This window comes from Montipora foliosa, chromosome 9 (assembly GCF_036669935.1).
Source record: "Montipora foliosa isolate CH-2021 chromosome 9, ASM3666993v2, whole genome shotgun sequence".
Classification (NCBI taxonomy): domain Eukaryota; kingdom Metazoa; phylum Cnidaria; class Anthozoa; order Scleractinia; family Acroporidae; genus Montipora; species Montipora foliosa.
This window is the reverse complement of record NC_090877.1, coordinates 14919417-14947403: the sequence shown is the minus strand read 5'-3', so window position 1 is coordinate 14947403 and position 27987 is coordinate 14919417. Positions and strand designations below refer to the sequence as shown.

At 40.4% G+C, this 27987-nt stretch overlaps 3 protein-coding genes across 4 annotated transcripts; 2 read left to right on the top strand and 1 right to left on the bottom strand.

The window, feature by feature from the left end:
* Positions 1 to 4: 4 nt before the first annotated feature.
* On the top strand, positions 5 to 27793 carry LOC137970094 (TOM1-like protein 2). Of its 2 annotated transcripts, none has more exons than XM_068816575.1 (18): positions 5 to 82; positions 282 to 366; positions 602 to 680; positions 1359 to 1457; positions 2309 to 2432; positions 10774 to 10832; positions 12946 to 12996; positions 15010 to 15207; positions 16804 to 16882; positions 17268 to 17458; positions 18040 to 18116; positions 18898 to 18992; positions 19688 to 19784; positions 21625 to 21706; positions 22762 to 22775; positions 24376 to 24424; positions 25933 to 25984; positions 26727 to 27793. In XM_068816575.1, the coding sequence occupies exons 1-18, from the start codon at positions 28 to 30 to the stop codon at positions 26861 to 26863; spliced, it is 1623 nt and encodes a 540-aa protein (XP_068672676.1). In that variant the 5' UTR covers positions 5 to 27; the 3' UTR covers positions 26864 to 27793. The 2 variants fall into 2 exon arrangements, with proteins under 2 accessions (XP_068672676.1, XP_068672675.1); XM_068816574.1 differs by having other exon boundaries at positions 15007 to 15207.
* Positions 4185 to 5857, top strand: LOC137970343 (uncharacterized). Its single transcript, XM_068816864.1, has 2 exons — positions 4185 to 4230; positions 4550 to 5857. Exons 1-2 carry the CDS (start codon positions 4185 to 4187, stop codon positions 5614 to 5616), a joined length of 1113 nt encoding a protein of 370 aa, XP_068672965.1. The 3' UTR covers positions 5617 to 5857.
* LOC137970342 (uncharacterized) lies at positions 6501 to 9249 on the bottom strand. The gene is made up of 2 exons (XM_068816863.1): positions 7422 to 9249; positions 6501 to 6802 (listed from the first exon to the last, which is right to left on the bottom strand). The coding sequence occupies exons 1-2, from the start codon at positions 9247 to 9249 to the stop codon at positions 6501 to 6503; spliced, it is 2130 nt and encodes a 709-aa protein (XP_068672964.1).
* Positions 27794 to 27987: the final 194 nt, after the last annotated feature.

The window sequence follows — 27987 nt, the reverse complement described above, 5'->3', positions numbered from 1 at the left end:
CGTCATTGTAGTCCCCTCAAGACGAAGATGGCTGCTCTGTTTGGACCGAATGTCTTCTCCACGCCAGTTGGACAAAGAATAGGTACTTGGTCACCACATTTTGCTTTGTACGACCATTGTTATTGTGTTTTTAAGTGCAGGGCAGACATGTGTGTTTGGGTATTATAAATGGATTGTTGACTATAGCCAACGAGACCCCCGTGATCCGATCGTTTTCATATGTACATGTGTAGGTTATTATTGTTGTTTTTAAAATGTATCATCTTGTGTCATTCTATCAGAGAAAGCCACAGATGGAAACTTGCCTTCGGAAGATTGGGCCGCAAACATCGAAATTTGCGATATCATTAACGAAACTGACGAAGGGTGAGTTTTTCGTTTCAGCTTTTAGGTCGAGCCTAGATCGATGACTGTCTCACAATTTGATCGAAAAGTAAGCTGAAGTTGCATGGCCTTGACGCTTATGTTGTCCTCAGATTTGGATCGTTATTTATTTCTACCTTTGCATTTTAGAGGGAGACCTCCCACAGAACTAACCATTATTAATTAATTTATAACAAATGTCACTGTTTTACATCTTGCGTTCTAATTTGAAATACAGGCCCAAAGATGGAGCTAAAGCTATCAGGAAGAGGTTGTCAGGAAATAAGAATTTCAAAAGTGTGCTGTTAACTTTGACGGTGCGTGTGATGTAACGTTAGAACCCGTGACGATGAATTCGTGTTGTTCTTGTGTGTCACGCATGCACATTTTTCACAGTGAATAAAGGAAAAATTGGGGAGGTTTTTTGTTGTTGTCTTAAAGTGGTACTAGGATCAAAAATCACTGCTTACTTTTCTTCACATTTCGAAAGTAATTGCCTTGGATGCTCAACAGGTGAAATTTTTTGTAGTAATTTCATGAGGAAGACTGTTTAACTCCACTCTTTTCATTTAATGGTCCACCATTACTTGGTGCAGTTGGAGGACTACCCCAGTCCAGAGTGGAGGTCCGGAAAGTTATGGACAATGACACATTCAAAAAACAGTAAGCGAGAACAGAGAGGAGCCTATGTTCTGTGAGAGAGTCAAAGAACTGCAAGTTTACTTGACATTAAATGGTGAAAAACACAATGCAAGGTTTCGCAAAGTGTACAGTTTAACATATAATGCTTAAAGCCAAAATTAAGTCACTCCACAAGTTGCAAAGCTTTGATTTGTATCATGTCAAAATAAAGGTTGCCTGGCTGTCTGTGTGTCTCTGAGGCTAGGAGTATTGCTGAAAATCATTATCTCACCTATTGGAATGTTAGAGCACTATTTTGCTGTGCTTCAGTTGCCAAAAGTTGCTGTAATCGTGTCTTGCAATCTTGGTTTCAGGTGCTTGAGACGTGTGTCAAAAATTGTGGTCATAGATTTCATGTTCTTATTGCAAAAAAAGAATTCCTTGATGAACTAGTAAAAGTCTTAAACCCAAAGGTAAGAGCTTTAGAGGAACAAATGTAACAGTATCTCAAGTTGGTAATTGCGGTGCCAAATGTCATTTTTCAGTCAGTTTTGTTTTGGGTTTCCAAGGTTTTGAATTGGCCGACTAATGACAAATACAAAAACTACTTTATATAATCCTCAAAACGGCAGGGCTTGATACAGGTCCTTGTTTTACTTAAGTATACCAAAGCAGCCCAAAACCTTCAAATTGGGTAACCTAAGGTCTAAAAATTGTTTTTAGGCCTAAGGACACCTACGTTTAGCATTAGTAAAGGTTTGGTAACAAGTAACCTGTGAAAAGTGACCTGTACCCTAGACCACCATTTCTGAGAAGGGCAGTAGTTAATGGTGATGCTTCATGTTATATGTTACTATACACCTTTTTCCTAAATGGCCGTCATTCAGATATTCTTGATGCCTCATTCAAGGCAAGATATTCGTTTGAATTTTAAGCTTAAGAACGAGGCATCAAGGGCTAATAATAATTATTTGAATAAAAACAAAAGAATATTTAAATGGTGGCCATTTTGGAAAAAGGTGTATTTCCATGACCAGAAAGGATGTCATCTGCTTGGCTTACATTATATCTGAGGATAACTTTGCATTCTGTGACTGACCATATTTGACATAATTAAACTTTGGTATTTGCTGATAAGAAGGCCTTTAATTAAAGGTCTACCACTAAGTCAGTTGCACAGTTTCCAGATTATTACCACAGGTTCGTATTTTAGTTTCAACTGTTCTGCCCAGTATCCTTTTTGATACCTCATCTTCACTAGAGTCACCCACTACAAAGCCATTTCTTTCAGAATTATAGTAATTTTCTGTTCCACATATCTTAGATTAATCCACCTCAGGTTGTCCAGGATAAGATTCTTTCCCTGATCCAAGATTGGGCTGATGCATTTCGTGGATCTCCTGATCTCTCATACGTGATGGAGACATATGAGTCTCTCCGAGCACAAGGTGTGTAGGTTAAATGCCCATAATATCCAAGAACTTCAAGTTTCCACCCTCAACTTAATATTCACACTCAATTATTAATTCGAACATCTCTAAAAATTACATCTGTATTAACGCATTCACACCTCAAACACCCTAGGATGCCCTTATTGACAAGTGAAATTGTCTGGTGTTTATAGACAGAGTAAAATCTATGACAGTAAAACCGGTTGATTGTTTGCGTGCCACTTCGCAATATTGTTGTCATGCAATGTTGCGTTTTTTGATTGGCACTTTACTCCAAGCAAGTTGAAGGTTCAAATTTTGCAACTTACGTACAGTTGAAGTCCAATGGTATGCCTCAAACTGTTATTACTTTGTACACCTTCTCTGTAGTCGTTTTGGAATTGGTAACTTTAATATTTTGGAAGGCCCCTCAAACGGATTTGAAATGATTAATCTCTTCGAAAAACGTTTATGTGGGGGATCCAGTATTGGCAAACAGAGATGCTGTTGTATTTAATGGACTTTCACCACAGAGTTTTCGTGGAAAACCAGTTGCGCTTAATGCTAAGAAATTGTGGTGTTGAATTGATATTTCAGCCCCCTTACAGTCCTGAATTAAATTTTTGTGAGTTTTGTTTTAGGTCAATGAAGGCATATTTGAGACAACATGAACAGTTTTCAATTGACTTCACAGAACTTGCGATTTGTTATTTAAAGACTGCTTTTTGCATTAACCTGCTCGCGAATCCTACCCAATGTAGAGTTATTATGCGGTAAATTTATATTGTAAAAAGTAGAGTTTGAAGAACAAGGTTGGTTTGAATGGGTCGAAATAACTGAGTCTGGGAACGTAAACACCTGGCAGCAAGTCTAAATCTGAACTTGCAACTTCCTCGGAGCAAACTGCCAATCAAAACACCAACATTGCGTCACAAAATTGCAAAGTGGTGTGCAAGTGAACAACCGGTTTTATTATAAGTGTCGCTCTCAGGGGTCAATGGGTTACAAAAGTGCATCTAAAATCAAATATTTTTCATTCCTAATATAAATCTCCCCATTCAAAGCAAACACCTGTCACCAATTTGTTACCCAAAATTTTGCCTTTTCTGTGCCGTGAAAGCCACGTAAACTTGACGCGACTTGCAGTAGTTTGGACCCACGACAGTGTTGTGAGAGGCGTGTGTCTATTCTCATTTTTGCATCTCTTTTAAAAGGAATTTTTTATTGCAAAGCAGTTTGTGACATAAAATCAAGATTAGACCCATGCCTCTCATATAAGAATCGTCAAACATGTTTGCTTTTGGTGGGGAGATCAATATTGTAGACTAAAAATATTTGAGTTAAGGTGCACTTTAAAGTGGAAAGGAACTTTACTTAAGCGTCTAGTCTTCTTGCACTGGAGCACTTATTGGGGACACCGTAAACTGAAATCAAATCAAATGTTGGTTTTTGAGGAGAGGGTAAAACCGGAGTACCCAGAAAAAAAACCTCACGGTGCAGGGTAGAGAACCAAGAAACTCACACCACATACCTGGGTCACATTGATGGGAGGCGAGTGCTCTCACCACTACATGCCATCCCTGCACCTCTAGCAAGGTGCCTTAGCAGAGGTTTGAATTACAAGGGGTAAAATTACTGCAAGTGCTTGTAGGAAATCCAAAGCGATAGATCGTTTTCACTCACGTGACCAAAAGCCTAGTAACGGTCGCTACGCCGCCATATTGGTGGAGTAAAACTGTAAACAAACCGAGTCGCGTCTTCACTGTGAAGATGGTTTTTTGCATGATAGTTGGCTGTGGAAGCGAAAGCGTTCCAGGTAAAGATCTTCATTTTGCTCGAGTCCCATCAGTAGTCACAAACCAAGGAGAAGAAGCGGAAAAATTATCCTTTGAACGGCGATCGCGTTGGATTTCAGCAATAAGTCGGTCTGATTTGACCGAAAAGATTCTCGCAAATGATCGTGTATGCAGCCGCCATTTCGTCTCAGGAAGAGCAGCAAAAAGTTGGGACAAATACAACGTTGACTGGGTGCCAGAGGAGAGGAAACATCGAACAAGCATCACAAAGAGGACAGAGAGCTAATGAGAAAGAAAGGAAGTGAAAGGAGCAAGAAGAGAGGGAACGCGTGCTTGCAGAGGAGATCGCAGCAAAGAAACTTAAGTTGAATGAACCGGGTGAACAGATTTCAGATATTTCCTTTGCCGAAGAACCTCCAACGTGTGTCGATTCCAGTACACAAACGGAGGAGTTTGACTATCTAGTAGCTCGAGCGCCACCGCAGCGACCATTTTGCGAGGATGAATTTCGGAACGACGACAAGAAAGTAAAATTTTATACCGGATTACCTTCGCTTGACACGTTAAAAGCTGTTTTCCTTCGACTTAATCCCTTCGTTGCTCGAAAGGCCCAACATATTACTCGTTTTCAAGAATTTGTCATGACCTTGATGAAGCTTAGACTAAATATGCCTTTGGAAGATCTCGCTTACCGATTTAATGTCTCGGTTTCTACGGTGTCAAGAACATTCCAGGCGTGGATGGTCGTGATGGACGTAAGGCTGCGGCCTTTAATTAAGTGGCCAGAACGTGAGGAATTGCGGCGAACCATGCCTCAATGCTTTCAGTACTCGTTTGGGAAGAAGACTACAGTAATCATCGATTGTTTTGAAGTGTTTATTGACAGACCTTCAAACCTAATGGCACGTGCACAAACATTCTCAAACTACAAACATCACAACACTGTGAAGGTCTTGATAGGCATAACTCCACAGGCAACAATTTCATTTGTCTCTAAAGCTTGGGGAGGGAGAACGTCTGACAAGTATTTGACAGATAATTGTGGCATACTAGACAAGTTGTTACCAGGCGACCTTGTCCTGGCAGATCGGGGGTTTACCATTCAAGAATCCCTTATGTTTAGGCATGCACAGTTGGCAATTCCTGCCTTCACTCGTGGTAAAGAACAACTGGACCCAGTGGATGTGGAAGAAACCAGGGGCATAGCTAATGTGCGAATACATGTGGAACGGGTCATTGGTCTTCTGCGAAGGAAGTATACTATTTTAAGTGGAACTCTTCCGATTGATTTTTTGATGTGTAACCCTAATGGAACACAAGAAGCATCGACTCCTATGATTGACAGGATTATCAATGTCTGCTCTGCCTTAGTAAACCTTTGCCCTGGAATTGTTCCATTTGATTGAAATAATAACACCAGGGCTTTGTTGTTTAGAGATGATTAATGTCAGGGTTTTCAATTTGGATTTTAAAACACAATATTATTTTGGAGCCAAATAAAGACAAAAGTATATATTTCGCAGATCAGCTGAATCAGTGATAGCTTAACCCTGCTCTAAACAGACTGACCTGGAATGTTATTATGAACCCTGAGTATATATTATTAGTTAAATGGTTGGAAAAAGCTGCATAGCACGGGCTTTGAAACAATTAAGGACGTTCGCGCCCAAAACGTTCCCACGTACAGATTTTTTTTAAACTTGCCACGCAGAAAGGTAATGATCTACTTTTGCCAAAAAGGCAATAAAAATGGGGGGTCACCGGGCTCGTTTTCGAGATCATGAGGTGCATTTTTAGAAGCTTGCGTTATTTTAAGACGATCTTTGCTTACAACTGTCCGCAATAAAAAAGCTACATTAGTGAAATTTAGATCAGGTAAACGTACTCAATTCAACATAACTAATACAACTAAAGAAACTTTTGTAGGTGATGTCTTTTTCTGAGGTAATATAGACTTTGAAAAACGATACATATTTGCCTAAGAAAGAAAACTTCGGTCGCACGAGAGCATAAAAGGCGAAATATTTGTAACTTCTCACGTACAGATTTTTTTTGTTTTTTGTAAAAATAGACAAAATCAGAAAAGGAAGTGATCTACGGAAAGAAAAATGGGGGTCACCGAGCATTCAAGAGAGTAAAATCGCTGCGAAGTTCTCAACGCGATTGTCTTTTCGCACTGTCACGCCATTGCGTGACATTTCCGAGAAGACCTGGGTCCACAGCCATCCCATAATGCCACCTGCTTTCACGTGCCATTCTTGTGGGGATGTTTGCACCTTTAACATCGTGTTTACCTTTGTGGTGTGCGATGCATGACGTATGCGTGACATGCGTGAAAAAATGCGCAGTAGCAATGGGCGCGAACGTCCTTAAGCAAGTGGGGGAGCATCATTGGTATATTAAAACGTACTTGCGATGGGTTTTGCCCATACACAAGACATGTGGCGAATGCTATTGCAAACACCCCACAGTCACTCGTATTTAGTTGCTGCTGAACAGGCAGCTGGTTGATTCCCTTGTAACTGGGGCCAAGTAAGCTTTTAACCAAGTCCACAATTTCTTGCGATGGTACAGGATTGGACAGACTGTCCACTAGATTAACGTAGCCCGAGGCACAGTTGATGGAACTAACACATACCCAGTGGTTGTTGTTGACATGGAGAATCTGTACAAAGTAAGAAGTTACAATATTAAACTGCCCTACAGGACCAAGTGTTGGTCTCTGAAATCCACTAATGTTTTTGTTGATATTTGCTAAGAGAATTTGAGCCTCATGTATGATAGCACAATCAAGCCATCCTGTAGGTGATGAAATTAGGCTGAACTCGTTATCACCAAGGCTCATCAGAGATTTGTACTTCTCAGTTGGTGTGGACAAAGTTTGAATAAAAGTCACATCACCATCATCATCATCATCATCTTTATGTGGGTGTCTCACTTTCACTTTTTTGCGGCAAGATGGACAGATCCATTTAGTCTGCCTATTGTTAGGCATCCTCTTGTAATTTAGGCAGTTAAGGTGAAAATACCTGCCATTCTCGCATGATTTATTATGGCAGTGTAGCAGTTTTTCAGATTCACTGGGTTTTGATTTACACACGCAGATGGAGTCGTAGCTCATTGCTGGGTTAGGGACATTGGGATCCTTTTTTTCCTTTGATTCTTTCTTTCCTTAATTTCTTGAACTCAGGTAAGTTTCTGCAGTGGGGGCAGTACCAAGTTTTTGGAATGCTTTCAATCTTGAGACACGATAAATGAAAAGAAACAATAGGACATTTGGAATTACAGCAAAGGACACCTTTTTCAGTAGTGTTCTTTCTGCAATAGCAAATGCCGCCTGGTTCTGGTTGTTTATCAGTTTGGACTTGAGCCATAAAGTGCTTCCTAGTGTACCATTTACCAAGCACTTCAGGCAGAATGCATGTTCTCCAAAATTTGGTGAGCTTGGGCAAAACAGAATTCCAGTGTTGTTCATCAGGCAGAATTCGCTGGTGAAAAAATTTGGTGGCACCACACTCATCGAAAGCACACACAGCAAAGTCACAGTACTTTCTTTCCACAGTAAAAAGCTGCTGTTGTGTTTGGTAGAAATACTCGTGTTCTTTTTTAAGCCAAAAATTACCAGCACTGTCTTTTCTTAAACATGACGAACTTTTAGAAACATAGCTTTCAAAGTCACAATTGTCAATGCAAAAAGGACACTTAACCTCTCCACACCCTTCTCCACAACAGTCACAAGAACAGAGAAAGTCTGGGGTAGCATGTAGCCAAGGGTATTCTTTGTTGATGAACATGCCACACTTTACTATTTTGAAATTTTTGTGTTTCTCCTTCATAACATGTTCATAAGCACTGATTGCTAGTCCCTCATGTTTACACCCATGCATTATTGCTTTAGAAAATACTTTGTTTAATTCAGGATAACAAATTGATTGAATTAGAGACTGTGAAGGTAATGCTGGATTTGTGTGCGAGGCTACTTTGCTTTGAGACGCTCCAATCCTTCCCGCTCGGTGTTTGTAAAAGTTAGCTCCCTCTGATTGGCTTCTTGTGTCTTCCTCAATCTGCAGTCTCTGTTCCTCGGAAAGTTCGATTTCTTTTTCCAAACAAACCTGCAGGAGTTCAGGATATTCAAGATCTTGATACTTATGATCTGACAAATCCTGAACAGTCGGAATTTCGCGGCTTTTTAGCACAAAGCTCTCGGCGAATGGAGGGACTAGACTGAGGGCTATGGGCTTGAATTTACAATTGTTCAGTTCAGCGTAGAAAAAATTTATCTCCTCTTCCGACGGAGCTGGCACACCTTTTGACTCAATTTTTGGCTCCTCTGCCAGGTTATCGCCCTGCGATATGTCGAAAACCCTATCTAAGGTTGCATCCAAGTCAGTTTTCATTTTCTTTGCTGACGTAAAATTGATATCGCGAACTCTTGCGTACTCGACTTCCTTTACATACGAAGGTAGAATCCACGAACACTTCACTTGCGTGCATGACATTTTTCCATTTATTTTTGTCCATGCCTCGAGGTAAAAGAGTACGCTAGCTACATGGGAGCAGGATTCCCCAAGACCAGCCTTACAGCCACAGCAATGCGCAGAAATAATAGTTCCTTGCTTTTCGGTAATAATCCACACTGGAATCAACGACTCATTCATTCTCTGCGAATGTCTTACCTTCGCTAGAACTACAAAGTTATCCTTGACTATGTGGCCCTGAACACTTGAAATAAATCCAGATACCATCTGGTTGTACGCTTGAAGGCTTCGAAATGCTTTAAATTGCTGTTTTGTGTAGTAACTTGTCTCTAAGACAAGGTAAAAAAGTAGATCCGTCGATTCCACCGGAGGTAAACAATCGGGTTGGAAGTTCTTGCCCTCGATTAACACAGGATCGATCCCAATCGGTGATATTTTTTCGAGGTAACATTTCTTGACCTTTGGCTCTAACTTATTAGCATAATCTGAAAGAGGTATGCAAGCTTTTTCACTCATATTTTCGCTTGACTTCACTTCATTCTCTTGAGTATCGAGCGCCATTTTAAAATTCCGCGGGAAAAGTACTCCACCAATATGGCGACCGGAAGTTATGTGACGTCACGTGAAAACGATCTATACCTGGTTACCTAATTTTTTGCACCCTTGTAAGTAAGATTTCTTTCTCTGAATCCTTCAGGAATTTAAAAATGTATACATGCATGTATCTAGTTGAGTTGATCTTTCAAAAGGAGTGCTTTCATAAGTGACCAAAGTTTTTCCCCTTGTTACTTACAAGAATAAAAATTAGCGACATCAAAGTTTTAGAGCAAAGTTTTGATGACTCCATCTTGTCACTGCTGATTTTTATTCTTAAATGTTTCACCAAAACTTTTGTTATTTGAAATCACATACAAGATAAGAGGTTATTGCAGAATTAGTTTTTTAAGATATTGTACCAAGTAAGTTTATGACAAGCAGATGCATTTAAGTTGGTTGGTGCACGGCTTTTGGAGCGAGAGGTCCCCAGTTCGATCCTAGGTGACTTCAGTGTCTGTTTCCTCTTTACTCTGATCCGTGTAGCTATAGCTTTAACCCATTGACTCCTGGGGGTTCCCCATTGACGAGTAAAATCGTCTGGTGTTAGACAGAGTAAAATGCTAAGTATGGCTGGTTTTGGCCGGTTCAGGGGTGAAAGGGTTAATTAATTAAATACCTGTAAAAAGAAGCTCCTGTAGAGGGTGGGGGGTAAAGAGTGCACTGTCACCTTCCACTGATACCAGCCTCGGAGCTGATGCAACTAACAACATTAAATGAAGTGGCTTTACCTTTACTTTTATGTGTGAAAAAGTGTTGCAAAGTCAATCCTTGACAAAAGTTCTTGAAACTGGTTTGATCCACCTTAACCCATTCACACCTCAAATGCCCTAGGACACTCCCCCCCCCCCCCCCCCCACCCACATTGATGATTAAAATTGTTTGGCATTATCTAGACAGAGTAAAATCTATTAAAGGGTCAATGGGTTGAGAACTGAGATGCCAAATTCTAACCGCTTACCCAGTTTGGTATCATAGTCAGGGTGGTTTAGCGGTTATGAAACACACCTCCCACCTCTGTGACCCGGGTTCAACGCTGGCCTCGGCTCGCATGTGGGCTGAGTTTCAGTGGATCTCAATCTGACTCTGAGGTTTTTTCTCCGGGTACTCCTGTTTTCCTCCCTCATCAAAATCAACTCTCAGTCAATTATATCCAGCTACGGGTGGATACCCTCGAAAGGGATAATCTCTGGTATCCTTTCCTTTCAATGAATTAAATGAACAAAGGTGCTATTATTATTATAGTTTATAGGGGTATGCATGTTTTTGTTTGCTTCACACTATTGTGAATTGTTATTATACCTATTTTGTGTCCTTGTCAATGACAAAAGAACGACTTTGCATAAAAGAGTTCATTCCTCAGAAAACTGGTTTATCAGACCAACCTTTTGATAAGATTAAAATTTAAAGAAAGTTACAGGGACATAATATGCAGGGTACATGACATCCATCCGAAGTGAATTAACTGAACTTGTCATTGTTAAATTATAGGCCTAGAATTCCCTGCAAAGAACTTAGATACGCTTTCTCCAATCTACACACCACAAAGGGTAAGAGGAGCGATTATTTTATGATCTGAACGTCTATGGTCCCAGAGAACATTTAGGCACCTTATGCCCTCAGGAAATTGTATAAGAGTTACTGCTATCATTGGTAATGAGTCCTTAATTTGTCGGGTGAGCTGTGTAATGAAGATGATTACCATAAACACCCCCAGGTAAGCCGAACCCTGAATTTAGCATCTCAAATTTTGGAATAAAAGTTTTTTGAAAGAAATCAAAAGAAATTCAAAGTTGAGTCTTTAGAAGTCTTCTTCATCCACTGTTTATCTAACGTAAACTCACCATTAACATTGAAACGGAAAATACTTACCCACAATTTTAGCATTTTTAATAAACATCCTTTCTACCAACTTTGACATGTGATCGCTATTTTTCTGGTATTTGTTGACAGGAATTTCTTCATTCAACACAGTTTTTCCACAGATTTTTGCATTTTGAACAACAAGAATGTGAGCGGAACGTTCGGAGCTTAGTAACCAGGCATTAGATCAGACATGAAGGTGGAAAACTGGACACCTGAAGCAACTTTTTTCAAATGTGTCTGCAGATAAGCCGCACCCCTGATTTCTAGTGACGATGTTTGGGAAAAATGTGCGGCTTATCTGTGGGTGCAGCCATTGCTGCTCCTCAAAATTGTATCAGACTCAAATTCGGTGCAGTCTCTTGACAATTTCTCTCTGCCTTCTTCTTCGCAACATCTCCAACATAAGAAGAAGTTGAACACCAAATTCTGCTTTTAATTTTGCGCCCTTTTCTTGCGATGTCACGAGATTAGGTTGCGTAAAGCAATCACGCACATGGAAAACAGAATTGCAAACACAATCGCGAAGTGACAGTGTTTGCGATGAAGCCATCGCAAACTGTTTGCAACGTTGTTATGTGTACATATGGAAACAGATCACGTACTTGTTTATAAGTTGAATCCAAATATCATTTATTTCAAATTAAAAAAAAGAAAGAGATAATATGGAGCAACTTACCTTATTTACTAGGAGTGGTGAATCTCACATTGAAAGAGAGAAAACGTGCTTGCAAGCACAGTGATTGATTCCGAAAAACCATGCAAGCACGAAGTGCAAGGATTGCTGTTGAACTACATTGTATTAAAAAAAAAATCTCTTATCAGCCAATTCTGTCCGAATTTCCTTTTCATCCAATTTAAGATATTATTTTCCCACATTCCACTGCTCTTGTGCTTCATGCGTAGAATGGCGCTTTCACGTTGAAATTTCAATCACAAATAGCTCAATTTATAATCAAAGGAACAGCCTTTCCACAGACCTCCAAACGAGCAGTTTAGTTTAATGTACAGTTTATTTCCTTTATACTTTATTCCGCATTTTCCATATTCCAGTGCATTTGTGAGTTGCAAAGATATGGCAAAGGTTCCGTGAAAATTGGCCTCAAGGCCGCAAAAACTTTGCCTTTGTGAGAAAAATACGGGAAACCGTACACTCCAGATATGAGAATATGGAAATATTTACTAAAAGCGCGGGTTGTGTTAGCAAATGTGGAATTTTTTTCGTGATAGTTTTCATTCTCGTCATCAGAGCCTTGGATCGACCCAAGGCTCTGGGAAACTCTGTGAAGTGAGAACATCCATCATAGGGTTCTTGTAGCCAAAAATTGGCTATTTGAACGTTACTGCACCTGCTAACTCCTTGTGCTAACATGAATGCACCAATTAGAGACGCTTTTGATTGTTCTTCACCAAAACCAGTGAGAAGACAATTTGTTTCAGAGTTCCCCAGAGCTCTCATCTCCCTCAGTCAAGAGAAGGGCTCTGGGGTCGAGATTGGATAGTTTTTACAAATGAATGAACTGGGCATGACCAGACTGGCTAGTTCAAATTTAGATTTGCCTAGTGAGATCAGATCTGATACTAGCCACTAGGCTAGTGGGCTGAAAAGTGATTGCCATTTCAGATCATCAGTCATGCGTGGATGAATTCACACCGTGTGAGAGGGCAAAGTGACTTTTGCACTGTGGCTTTTTGTTCAAAGTCCTGTGTTCCATAGGCAATTTGATCCTTTAGGGAGGAGAGGGTGTAATGGAGGCTTTTGTCCATCATAACTCTTACCTTGTTTACATCTGTCTCCAGACACAGCCTGAGAGGCCTGCAACAGCTCCTTCAAGGCCACCACCCCCTCAGGTAATGCACCAGTCAACTCAAAACTTCAACATCCCCCCCCTCTTCCTTCCCGGGCAAAGCCTGGGCATTTGAACTTTTGAAGATGGGATCGTTCAAATTGCCTCCCCCTCGGACCAAAATGGTGTTCAAATGCCCTACCCTATCATCGGATTTGTCTGTCATACCCTACTAAAGAACAATCCTCATCTTTAATAAAGACGTTTTGAAGACCTTTTTTGGAAGCCAATCACTCACAAATGCTACATCTCTTCCTTTAAACTCTTCCATCGCGTCCAAACATGTGTTTTATACCTGTTATCGGCGCCTGAAAAGAAATTGTTTGAAACCTGACACTTCTGGTTCAATTTTCTCCACCCCATGCAGGCAAAAGTCAAATTCCCCACTCCTCAAGCACAGAAGATAGTCAAATGCCCAGGGTTTGCCTAGGAGGGGGGATGTTGAAGTTTCGATTTGATCGGTGCATAAGTTATTGATTTTAAATTGATTTGCAAAGACAAACAAGAGGTCCTTAGTGAATGAGACGACAAAAACACTCTGGGCTCACAGAGTAGTGAAGACTGGGTCACATAGATTTGCCAGGGATAGGGAGCAACATATATATCCTATAGAACTGTATAATGAGATTCAGACATCATTACATAGAGTTAATTCTTGTATGTCTGTTAGGTTAGGAAGAGAAAAAGAAGACCGCCTTTATTTAGACACAATAATGATTAAGGCTAGCAAGCTTGTGGGGTCGGGATTCTGATTAGGGTCAGAGACCCACTTGTCATCACAAAGCTGAATAAGAAAACTGTTCAGTTGCAGTGGAAAGCCATAGATACCTTGGGGTCCCACCTTCCATTTAATGCTGTAGCAGCTAGTAAAAGTAATGACTATTTATTCTCTATTTTCACATTCCCCATAATACATACACTTTGTTTGCCCCCAAATTTTTATAAACCAAATTGTTTTCAAATGCTCTTGGGAAAATGCAGTGTCCCAAGAGCATTTGAAAACAATGGTTTGTGCAAAATTTGGGGGGCAAACAAAGTGTATTATGCGGAATGTGAAAATAGAGAATAGGCAAAAGGAAAAATGCTATTTAAGAAGATACTCAGATTGACAAACCAGTTTTCTCATACCCTTTTACTTCAATACTATTTAAGGACGTTCGCACCCAAAACGTTCCCACGTACAGAATTTTTTTAAACTTGCCACGCAGAAAGGTAATGATCTACTTTTGCCAAAAAGGCAAAAAAAATGGGGGGTCACCGTGCTCGTTTTCGAGATCATGAGGTGCATTTTTAGAAGATTGCGTTACTTTAAGACGATCTTAGCTTACAACTGTCAGCTATAAAAAAGCTACATGAGTGAATTTTAGATCAGGTAAACGTACTCAGTTCAACATAACTAATATATCTAAATTAACCTTTGCAACTGATGTCTTTTTCTGAGGTGAAATAGACCTTGAAAAACGATACATATTAGTCTAAGAAAGAAAACTTCGGTCGCACAAGAGCATAAAAGGCCAAATATTTGTAACTTCTCACGTACGGATTTTTTTCTTTTTTGTTAAAATGGACAAAATCAAGAAAGGAAGTGATCTACGGAAAGAAAAATGGGGGTCACCGAGCATTCAAGAGAGTAAAATCGCTGCGAAGTTCTCAAAGCGATTGTCTATTCGCACTGTCACGCCATTGCGTGACATTTCCGAGAAGACCTGGGTCCACAGCTATCCCATGATGCCACATACTTTCATGTTCCATTCTTGTGGAAAATTTTTGCGGCTTTAGCATCGTGTTTACCTGCGTGGTCTTTGATGCATGACGTGTGCGTGACATGTGGGAAAAAATGCGCAGTAGCAATGGGAGCGAACGTCCTTAAACTCTACATGGCTCTGATCAAAGTTAGTGAATGCAATATTAACAAATGATAGTAAAAGCAAGTACATTATTTTGAAGGACAATAGGCTTCTATGGCATGCCATTCAATTCATTCATTTTATGACCATTGTTTGCCACTTTTTAGCAGCCAGCAGTTATTCGTCCACAGACAGCCCAGTCTCCTCCAGTGCAGGCACCTGTTGGTCCTGTGGTACCTACTCCAGAGCAAATGGGAAAGATACGTTCAGAACTTGATATTGTTCATGGAAACATTGCTGTCATGTCTGAAATGTTGACAGAAATGACACCAGGGCAAGAAGAAGCAGGCGATCTGCAATTATTACAAGTATGTTATTTTACGTGTTATTATGTTTTGAACTTTGGTAAAATTGTCAGAAAAGGCCTGAGGTGATCTAGCTGTACCACCAATGGTGATTCGCTCTGACAAAGAGGTAACACTAAAAAAAATCCGCTTACAATTTTTTCTTACACTGATTAATTTACCACATCAACTTGTTTGATAAAAACAGCTTTTTGTGTTTCACCCTCCACTGATGCGGCACAACATGTTCTTTACAAACCAGTTCCCCTTCATTCCATAAATGGTAACTTTTGTGTCAACTGTTGCAAGGCCAAAAAAATTTGCATGGTCATCACTATTTTCCGATTATTCCAAATGTGTTCACATGGTTGGTAAGGGAGGCTACTGATTAGTTTGGTAAGAATGCCATTGACTTAAATACAGGCAATGAGAGAGTGGACGAAAACGCTTTTGAAAGTAGAGACTTTTGAAAACGGAGGTCTATCGTTCTTGTGTGGATGGCAAAAATGGAGGTTTTCGAATATGTGGGTCGTAATCTCATGCATGCCTCACAGTTTCCCATGCGCCAAGACATAAACAAAGCCTGACAGCAAAAACGCACATTTAGGTCTCTGTTTTCAGTCTCCATTGGACGGCCAAAGACGATGTGAAAACGCCAATGTGGACACAGATCTTTTTATCCATTTTCATGGAGCCAGAGGTTTTTGAAAATGCATTAGTGTGGACAGGCCCTCAGAAATAATGTGAAAGAAAAGAAATTGTTGTTTGTGAAGAATCGTGTTAATAAAATTTTAAAAAATGTACCACTGTCACAAATGTCGCAAATTATTTAAGGTTACCGTATACCTTCAGATTGGCAATTTTCTTCAAATTTGGATTTTTCGGTTAAAGTAATGATTGAAATCCATGGGATATCTATAACTTTTCACTGTAACTGAGTATGGCAAAACGCAGACACTCTTTTTTAGCACTTTGGGTCAGGAAACGGAGGAACAAAATAAAATAGCGAAAAGCAAACTTTGCTTTGACTTGTAGCTTTGAAAAGGTGATTTGGACGCTCGCATTTAGAAGTCGTGAAAAATTTGACAATAATTCATTTAATTTCAAAATCTTGATATGGTTTGATAGCCAGCTCTATAAGCTTTAATTTAATATAGGACACGCTACATCGCTTGAATGGGAGTCACCCCTGAAGGTATATGGTAACCTTAATTTCGTAAACGAGCAAATATAAAGCTTTATAGCTGATGTTTCAGCCATTTGGGAGTACCTTTAGTTGAAACTTAGGACAATATTTTTTTTCGGTTTATGGTAGCCTCTCTTTTGTTGAAAACTATAAGGCCCAAAGAGCCAACATTTTTTGGCAACTAGAATACTTTAGCTGGCGACCAAATCTGAAAACTTAAGGGCCAGCTGCCCCCTAGATTTTTTCCTGAATGTCAAACACTGATATGAACACCATCATCCTCGAACTCAAGGAATAGCCACAATGACAACGACAATAATTGCACAGCTGGTTTTCTTGTAATTCACTTTGCTTTTGATTTCTCTTCATGTCACCCACACAGCTCTTATTTCAGTTGATAGGCTCTAAAGTCATGATGAGTCTTTGTTCTTTAGGAATTAAACAGAACGTGTCGTGTCATGCAGCAAAGAGTTTTGGAGCTGATTGAAAGAGTAGCCAATGAAGAGGTTGTGGGTGAGGATTATACCGTAATATTATTTTGTCGAATTTGTTCTTCTGTGATCAAGAATTACTTTACTCTATTTGTCAATATTTTGCAAGCGTGTTAATATGTTTGACACCAGGGGCCGGTTGTTCGAAGCATGGTTAGCCCTAACCGTTGGTTAAGAGATATCAAATCCTATACGTTTCTATGGTATTTAATGCTGGTTAGCTCTAACCATGCTTCGAGCAACCAGAGCCTGATTGTCAAGTTCAAGTGCCATTTTTTTTTACAGTTGACCATTGCTTACCTTCAAAACTGACCATTATTATTTGAACTGCATTTTAAAACTCTGTTGGTTATGTTTGACAGGGTAATCCAATGTTTTTTCATTGATTACATTTTTCTCTTCCATAGGTTTGCTTCTAAGTGTTAATGATGATTTAAATAATGTGTTTATTCGATATGACCGATATGAGAGATTCAGACAAAATACAGTTCAGCAAGCTGCAGCATCGGAGGTTCCTCCTCCTGAACCACCCCGCCCTGCAGCAATTGCTCCCATGCCAGGAAGGCAGACTACAGCTTGGCCTGAAAATGCCAGTAGGGTAAGAATGAGTGCCTTTGAAGGGAAAAGAGGGATAGCGCACATGGATAGTTTGCTTTTTGAATTCATTTTTCATCATGGATTACATTACAAGTGATAAAAATAATATTAATGTTGAGCTTGAACTGTAGAGAGTTTTAAGGAGTGTGTAAATTTTGTTATATTTCGAGCATAGACCTTATTCATAAATGGGGACCAAGAAATTATTCTTTTGTCTTTTTGCAAGTCATCCTCACTAGCCTCGTTAGCAAGAACAAAATTCAAAAGAATTTCTGCTCCAAAGTGAGGCTAGTGAGGACGATTAGGACAAAGATAAACGAATAATCTTTTGGTGTATGTGACATGGATTGTGAGAAAGTTTGGAATCGTGTTGATGACTTTACTTTAAAAAAGTAGGCCACACTTTCAGGGTAAAATTCTATATCTTAGAAAATGTGCATCTTAATTTGGTGGAGAAAGTGGGTAGCCATTTTCAAAAGGGCTCGACTATTTCATAAACCACAAAAACGGCATCTGTTGCAGACATTGTTGTTTCAATGTCAATTAAGTTCAGTTTTTTATTATTTTATCATTTTTCTGTAGCCTCCACCTCCAGTCCCGATATCACAACCTGCCACAGTGCCACTGGCAGCAGCGCCAGCCGCAGAGGCAGGAGCTGGGTAAGACTCCATTCTTTTGGCATTGAGGGACAGTGTAAAACACACATTGTACTCATGCTAGGCAAGTCTTCTCCTTAGATCACTGGAACCAAGATTTGATGAATCATTCCAATGTTATTTTAATGATGCTTGGTAGACGCAAAGATAACAAAACATCAGTTTTGTATGTCAAGTTTAAGTGGCATTGCGTCAGTGTTTGGTAAAGGTACACCTTATTTAACGTCGGAAGTTCCTTTACTCTCTAGAGATTATTCTCCCAGGAAGCCAACGGTGCACTCATTTTACCCCCCTCTTTCCATCAGTGCCCCGTTTTAAGGGTATTTAAAGCTACTTAGGCTACACGAAAATGAAAGAAGTCAAAACAAGGATGAATATGCAGGGAAAGCAGATCTTAACGAATGTTATTGAAATCCAGAAAGAAAATTGGGGGTAACCACGCATTTTTCGAAGATAATTAATCAATAATATTTGTAAAAAGCACAAAGCAATGTATGGTGTTCTTTGCCAAATTGAAGCTTTATTGTCTCTGAAAAATGCATGGTTACCCCCAATTTTCTTTTTGGATACCAAGAGCACTTCATAAGTTCTGCTTTCTCCCCATAGTTTTAAACCGTGCAAAAATATCCCTGTATTAATAAGCACCGCCAATAGGAAATCCGAGTATCTCGAGATGTGCAGAACGTATGCGCAATAACAATAGTAGGCACCGTCCTTAATTGAAAAATAACACACACACTATTTCTGCTGCTATTGATATCCTCTCTCTTTTTTTAATCTACAGAGCCTCAGATTCACTGATTAGTTTTGATGATGAGCAGCCTGTTTCTTCCCAGGCTCCCTCAGTCAATGACATGACCTCGAAGATGCAAGTTTTAAGTAAGCAATAGGAATTACATAGTTAACATGTTACGAATTCTTCATTAGATTTTGTTGCCAATTTGGAAAGCTTAAAAATCGGTTCAGTTTGCTTTATGTGGAGGGAAAAGTCTGGTGAAAACCCGGCATAGCTTTTTGTGCCACAAGAAACTTGATTCTACCGCGCACTCTATCTTCTCTTTTACAGTAGGGAGATTTTGCTTTACGTTTACATGAAATGGGAAACGATATGCTGCCACTTGTCAGTATTAAGTGTGAAAATTCTCTTATTCTAATTAATTTTGTCTTGCTCCTTTGTGAAGTTGCTCGATATTTGGAACTTTCATGTAAGAAATGAGCTAAATCAAATGAGTTTCTTTGATTTTTGTCAAAACGCAAAGTCAGCTTATTGTTTGCGGTTTACCGTAAAGATGAGGCAAAATCTCTCCAGTAACTCTGCTACCTAGCAAAGAGAGAGAAATAACTACAATCTCGACTTGCACGCCCACTTTCTCCTGCGCTTCAACTTGTGGATTGCTTCGAAATTTGATTGGTTGATCGTGATATTTGCTCTCGTTGCGATTGGTCAAGGTTACTGGACACGTTTTAATTATCGCCACTCGTAAAAAGTCGTTTCGTCAATCCATTTGGCTCTCTTATCTGCAATCACTTGCCCCTAACCTAAGTTTTGACTCAATTTTATTTTTTGTAACCAGATGTTGGGCCGACGTCAGAGCCTGCTGCCGATCAAGATGATGAATTTGACATGTTTGCACAGTCAAGAAAGAGCACTTTTGATGAAATCAGACAAAGGTACCGTTAGGCTAATAGTTCTGTAAGGTATAACATCAATCCTTTCACCGCTATAAATGCCAATTGATGACTCTGTCTAACGCCAGACGATTTTACTCGTCGATGAGGAAGCCCTCAGCGGTAAAAGGGTTAAAGTGCCCCTGTGATTTAAAAAAAAAAACGCTTTTTTTTTTTTCTTCAGATTTTAAAGGTGTGTTTGGTTAACACCTGATTAGCAAAAATTTGAGCTTTGATTTTTAGCCAAAGACCGTTTACCGGTACTTTGAGTGTAAGTTTTGGACTTCACGGTCCGCCATTATTCACGTTCAAAATTGACCGATATGATCTCAGAGGGTTGGATCCAGAGAAAAGTGACGTCAAAACTCACCAGCTTAAAATGCAGCTTATTTTATATGCAAAACACGAGTTTAAAAGTCTGAAAGCCCAAAACTCCCGTGCTGCATATTACTTCTGCGGCGTACACACGCATAGCATTCTTTAGCTAGTGAGCCTTTGACGTCATTTTCTCCTCGATCCAGCTCTCTCAAGATCTTAAAGTTCGATCTCTTTGAGCCTCTCTTTTTAAATTGCGAGAAGGCCCTTCATAAGTCAGTATACAAAAATTTGGTTTTATCAACGGAGTTGATAATGTAAATTGGCCACCGTACAGAGATTCTAAAAGCTGACGTTTCGAGCGTTAGCCCTTCGTCAGAGCGAATCGCTCTGACGAATTCGAATCGAATCGCCTCTGACGAATTCGCTCTGACGAAGGGCTAACGCTCGAAACGTCAGCTTTTAGAATCTCTGTACGGTGGCCAATTTACATTATCAACTCCGTTGATAAAACCAAATTTTTGTATACTACTTCCCCACCGACGCAGCACCACAGTTTCTTTAGAAACTACCCCTTCCTTCATAAGTCAGTCGAGCGGCCCGCTTTTCTGAGGCAGTCGTGTTTTGTCACGCAAACAAATAAAATGACCGAGTCCAAGCCTCCCTCGGTCACTTTATTTGTTTGCGTGACAAAACGCGACTGCCTCAGAAAAGCGGGTTCCCTGCTAGCAAAGGTCTGTTTTCTTTTAGCGTTGTACGGGAAAAGAGACCTCTGCCATGGGTCGAAACTCACTTTGATCTAACCGCCGTCCACAACCTTGGACGGCACTCTTCAAAGCGCATGCCCCATGATATGTTTGCTGACTGTGACTTGAGCCCTCTGTGTCCCGCGCATTCCTTTACGGTAATTCCGCTGTAGCTAAGTGAGCCCACACGACATCACGTGAGGATTCGGTCGCTAAGGAATCGCCGTGCATGCCCAACGCAGTAAGTTTCGACCCATGGCAGAGGCCTCTTTTCGCGTACTCCTCAGCCCAGCGAACGCAAAAGAAAAGAAACTTCTGCTTGCGGAGAAAAAAGCGGGCCGCTCGACTGATTTATGAAGGGACTGCTTGCAGTCTAATTGCTTTTCGTAATTCACTCCCTAATTGGCTCCAAGGAAGGGTGCTTACCAAAGGCACATTTTTGTGCGTAATAGATTTCGAGGTCGACATTTTCATAGGGTGCGTGCTCAGTTCTTGAAGTATGGGAAATTTGGTTGAATGGCAAGGAGCATTTAAGTCCGAAAGGTCGAAGTATGCCAAAGAGGTGCTCCCAAAAGTTCCGGTCCAACAGAATCAAAACCGACACTTCCTAGCGAAAGCTCCGGACTTTTTGACAGAATGGAAAGTGCCCACTATACACTAACTCATACCAGAGTTACTTTTGTATCGTTGCGAGTTTTTACGTGTAAACACCCGCTAAGACCTTAGAAGTTACATGGAATAATGTGGTAATGTGGTTACTAACGTTGGCTCTTTTATTTCAGCGGGTCATCGTATTCTGATAATCTTCAGCCGCTTGATCGCTCAATTGCGAATTCGATGGCTATAAATAAAACAGAGGCAAAGGTAGGCACATTTGAGAGACTGAGAAAGACTTTTTGTGAACCTTATCAAATGGAATTGTGAGGCGTCATCTTCGTGAATTTTAAGGGCGGTATTTCTTGTTAAGGAGGCTCGAAAGGGTTTTGTTCAAGTAACGAAGGGTTTCCGACAGCACTGTCGATCCTTTGAGTAGGGAAACGAGAAAATTCTGTCGCTAACTGTTGCCATGGGAAAGGGAGAGAACTGCTAAAAGACCCTCTAAAATTCATGTTTTTTAAAAATATCTTTAAAATTAATTCGGCGACCTGGTATTTCTGGGACCGGTTGCTCGAAGCCTCGTTAGCGCTAAACGTCGATAAGTTTGCATGATATTTAACGCAGGTTAGCGCTAACCCTGCTTCGAGCAACCCGGGCAAGCTTTCGAAACTTCGTTAAATTCTCTTTCTCTGAAAATTTATGTTATGAAAACGCTCGAAAGTAAGCTTGATTTTTTTGTATGATTCACTTCTTCGCATTCAAAGTGGATTTTTTCATCTTCAAACACCGTTTTCATAAATAAGGTATCTTCCAAAAACTGAATTGTAGGTGGTCTTTTGATAGTGCTGTATCTTCTTAATTTCTTTAGATTTATTTAGTAAGAAGCAAATCACTATAGAAAAATCAAGAGAATTAAAAATTGCTAAAACTGTCGTCGAGTCATCGTGCCTCGAGGCAAAATAGCGAGTGATTCACAAATCAATTTATTGATCGGTGCAAATTAAGAGGAATCACAGATCTTTTTTAAAAAAAGGCGATTTAAAGTTACACTATTTACAGCTAACGTAAAAATACAAGTTTGATCACGAATATCAGTTTGACAACAACAACAATTTTATTGTACTCTTGCCTAAAAGAAAAAATAATTAAGTACAAATAAAAATATAAACTAAAGTAGAGAGTACTGGCTGCCTACAATAACCATAAGGGCTAGCGGAGCTAGGCAGTCAAAGCAAAGCTACAAGGCAGCCAGTTTGTTGAGTCAGACATGACTAAAGTTGGGGTTTTATTGTTGAGAGTGATTTTGTTTGTTGTTTCCACAGACTGAAGCACCGAGGTAAGTTGTGTCTAATGCTCTTTGTTGTTGTTCAACCATCGCTGATAACACTGCAAAAAAGAAAAGAACTCAACTGCAATGCGTGAAAGAAGAAGCAGGTACATGCATCCGCGCGCAGAGACGTTGGTGCAAAAGCAACATTGTGGTATGCACTCCAAAATATTTTCAGTGTATGCCAAATTTAGGCCGTTTGTCTTTGGGGACATCCGAATCCGAATTTTTGGTTACAAAAACTGATTTGGAGAGGATGAAGAACCGTTAGCCGAGAGGAAGAACGAAAAGCGCGTGAGTGTAACGTGGCCACAATCTACATTTTTTAATTTAAGTCTACGCATGAACGACAAAGCTCCGGTGAAAAAGATATGCCATGTAAGCGAAACACGATTTGTCCTAAATTTTGTGCGGTACACCCCCTTATACGATGAAAAGGGTCGGGGGGCTCAAATTGCAGGTCCGTGATGTCGATTCAAGGGGAAAAAACTCATCAAAATTTCTTTGCTTTCTTAAAAACTAAGAGAAGACTAAGGCAATTAGTTGGCTAAAATGGCAGCGAATTAGGATTCGCGATTCGTGGAGATTGATTTTCTTTTTTGCGCAAAGATATCTAACTGACCCGTACATTCAAGTGTAGCTACTCTTGTGTAGTGTGAAAGCCGTATTGTGACTTATTGTCCACTTTTTTTCACTTATGTCCAGAAATGCACACAATAACAAAATTGGCAAAATAACAAAATATCGCCGACAATTTGACGATTTTGACAATTTTGGCAAATATGGCGATTGTGGCGAAATTTTGTCAAATTGCCAAATGTATGTAAATCAGTTCCATACATGATTGCCAGCTATGTTGGCGAATCTGGCAAATGCGGCTATTTCGGCGAATACGGCGATTTCGTCGAATTCTTGTCAAATCGCCAAATGTATGTAAATCAGTTCCATACATGGTGGGTTGTCAGCGATTTTCACAACATTGCCAAATTCGCCAAATTCGCCGGCTCGCCAAGGGGTACCTCTTGTATTCTCATTTCCATTGGCTTGCAAGTTATTGGCGGTTTTGACAAATTTGCCATTTTCGCCAGATTCGCCGGCTTTCCAAGGTGCGCCTCTTGTCTTCTCATTTGCATTGGCTTGCAGGTTGTCGGCGATTTTGACAAATTTGCCATTTTCGCCAGATTCCCCAAATTCGCCAAATCATTCGCCGGCTTTCCAAGGGGCCCCTCTTGTCTTCTCATTTGCATTGGCTTGACAAATTTGCCATTTTCGCCAGATTTCTAACTTATTTCTTCTTTTCCAAATTGTTGGCGAAATTTTGCCATTTTTGCCATTTTTGTTGTTGTCTACATTTCTGGACATATCTCCTTTTTTTCCAATTTAATTTATGGGCCCCAGAGTGCGAAATACAAAGTGGGGCGTTATCTTTACTGAGCACTGCTCTATAACACGACTGAAGTGAGTACTGCAAAAACGCGCGGCAAGCTTGTTTGACAAATCACAGTGTGTGTACTGTCTAGAAATGTACTGAATTTGGTGATTGGCTATCTGAAAAACCACTTAAGCAGTTTCGAAAAAAATGACTGTGTTTTACTTTCGTTCCTCATAGTGCAATGGACGATATAGAGTCTTGGCTTCATGTAACGGAGAGTGATGTCGTAAGTGCAACTAAATGAATTTCAAACGGGCTGTGAACGGCAAGCAATTTGTATGTTTTCCAGACAGTTAGATATGTTTCTAAAACCCCATTTACACACGCGCAAAATTGGCACGACACTCTAAAATCGTGACACGGTACCAATAATTGGAGTGCCGAGCAGACCTCCAGAAATGTGCTCGACACCCCTATAATTTTTGGCATGGGTGCCTTTTACCCCTTTGTTTGCTCTGTTTACACATCAAAAATTTTCCGCCGGTGCCGTGCCCGAAAAAACATAGGTACGCTACTGAGATTTGGGAGTGTCGTGCTACTTGCTACTTAAATCATACAAGATTCTTTGATTTTTGGGAAAACAAAAATTTCAGCCCGACCTTTGCCGTTTGCCGCTGCGTCTGCCGTTGAATCGGTCTAGTTTTAAGACGGAAACAGGACGCATTATGCGTCTGGACGAACTATCCAGTTGAGCGAGTCTTCGAAGACGTACTGAAGTGGATTGTTCGTCCAGACGTATTATGCGTCTTGTGTTCGTCTTAATAGTACACAGATTTAGCAGACACACATAATTTGTGCTTAAGTGGCACGCAAAAATAGATGCAACAGAATGTGAAGTGAAGTGAAGTTATTATTTATCTGTCCCCCTCGGGGCTTTTCAGGACTAATTTACAAGGCTTTTGGTGGGGGAAAACTGAATAGAGTGTAATGTGAAGTGCTAGATTTCTATCCCATATGAACCACGTGAGCGTTAGCCCTACTAATGGTTCAATTCCCACCCTGGTCAGAGTTTTTCTTTGTCCTTGTTTGGGTCCCATTTCCATCAGTAGGGCTAACGCTCACATGGTTCATATGGGATAGAAATCTAGCACTTCACATTACACTCTGTTTAAAATATAAGTGCTACACGGCCAACGTTTGTATAAACGTAACCTTTCCTTGTCTTGGTGGGGGACTTTGGCCAGACTGCTTGTTATGCAGTTAACAATTTTATTTAGGAAGTGAAAGATGCCCCCGACCAGATTAGGTCATACCACAACACGGGAGGTGTGAGGTCAACGCTACTGTGTGCATATGATGGATGAAGAACCTTCGCTGATCCACAGCATCAGGAACTTCTTATGCAACACCCAAGGACCCGGGTGGGAATCAAACCTACGACCTTCGGATTAGATCACCGTTGCCGATTCCCTCCCGGGTCAGAGATTTTTCTCTGTCCTAGGGTGTTGTGTAAGAAGTTCCTGATGCTGTGGTTCTTCACCCATCATATGCACACAGTAGCGTTGGCCTCACGTGAATTCTCTCCATGCACATACACACGCTACTTAGGACAACATTCCTTTACACTCATGATAGTGTTTATTCGCTTTGTGTACAGCTTTCTTCGCAATCCTGGAACTAAGACGGAAACTACATATTGGGAGTAGAACGATGTTAAGTGTTGCTTGAAAACAATTTTAGCCGGAGTTAACTTTTTTATCAAGGTAATTTGTATCTACCTTTTATGTTTATTAGGCTAAGGCAGAAGCTACAGCTGCCCAAGAGGGAGAAACGCTGAGTACCTCAGGTTTGTGTGAATGTCATATCACCCGTTGAAGGCGGTGGGGGAGGGGGGGGGGGGGGAATCTGGACTACAGCTTCGAGTTAAGCAATTGCCTCTCATAGACCTAAAAAATTCAAGCAGCTTCAACGGAATTCGAACAAGTAACCTCTGCGATGCCGGTTCAATGCTTCATCTACTACATCTATATCTACATGTTCCAGCACTCGGCAAAGTCCCTTTTTGGCTTATAGCTGTTTCTGTTTACACAGCAAGCTTTTTTAGAGACATCACTGCCAAATTGGCCACTTTTGCTGGAGAGAATTGAACAGGACAGCCACAACAACGGGGACTTCATCCCCTATTCATCTCGAATAGTGTGTGGGTTCTTTAACGTCCCACAGAAAACTTATGAACACATGCAGAAGATGTTTGTGAGACTGGGCCTACGGTTTATAGTCCTTATCCTAGAAGACTTGAAAAATCCAACCATTTGCAGATGAATTTACAAAGTCAGCACTCTCTCCTCAATTATTTTAAGATCCTGAGTGTTGATCCGGCCGGGGATCGAACCCGCAACCTCCCGCATGACAGCCCGATGGTCAACCGACTGAGCCACCGGTGCGCGGTGGCGCACTTGAGCTATGAATGAGAGAAATGTTTATTTGAAGTGCCGGTTAAGGACGAAAGATTTTCCAAACGTCTGTCCTTTAACTCTGTCTTCCGTGGCATTGAAGATAAGCTAATATTTCCTATTTCCCTGTTTCAGAGTTCGACAAATTCCTCGCCGAGCGAGCGGCAGCCGGAGGTCAGCGGAGTGGTAGTGTGAAGCCAGGCGCCAACCGACCGAGACAGAGACAAATGCAGATGGAAAACCACGCTGATGATGAAATGTTTGGCTTATGAACCATCCCTGAAAGTACAGTGATAGCTTTACCTTACCTGATAACCACTTTTGATGAAGCAGGTCCTGTAATCAGATTGCGGACTTTTTCTTTGAAGAACGAATCGCAGTGTCTGGCTTAGAATGTCCTACAACTTTACAAATCTACAAGATTTCAGTGAAGCCCTCGATGATGGGAAGCATTGCGTGACAACACAACTAACGTCATTCCTGGACTTGCTTGACGGCAACTGTTTGTCACTTCCTGTCATGATAACTGAACAAGGGAGCGCACGCAACGTTTTAGAGTCACGGACGGAAACCGGAAGTGAACGGTTCGGTCTCTCCCAAGTTTTTAAACCAATCGTCTCGAATGGATATAAATGTTGTAGTGTCAAGACAAGTTAAATAGGAAACTTCTCACTTCCGGCTGCCGTCTGTCGCTTAAGAAAGTCATTAGAGAGTTTAAGCGCAATCTACTGTGTACCACGAAAAAAAGATAATACCGTGTGATAATTAGTTTTCATTTCCTCCTCTGCCTGGATAACGGCCTCCCCTCCCCTCCCTAGATGAAATAATATAGGTGCTCCGAAGGGACGCTGTCAAATAAGTGAAATTCGCTGTCCAGTTCGTATTTTTTGTTATACTCTCAAAAAGGTGCAAAACTTGGATTAATACAAATAAAACGAGCAGCATCGGCATTGATTTTCTGATTTTTTACGAAATCTAAGAAAAAAAGTTATCATAACCATTTTTATTATCCAACGAGAATCTTTTTTTAAATAAATTTTGGCCTTTTTTCGAGAGGGCTTTCAAAACGCGAAGAAGTTAGCCTTTTGAAGTTTCAATAAAACTTAGCAATACGCAAATCGTAAAAAAGAGATAATCGTGTGACAGCGCCCCCTTTGAGCAATATCAGGTTGAAACCAGCCAATAAATACTTTTTTCCACGATCAAAGACTCGAGTGTTCTACATGACGTAACATCCTCCAAGTTGGTGTCCCTCAACTACACTAAACTCCGAAAATTAAACTGTGCTCTTGACTAAAAACAAGAAGAAAAACTTGTGAGGTTTTTTTAACCCAATGTGGAATGTTTCATTATGTCTTTTCTTTCCTTACAACAATACAATACAATACAATACAAT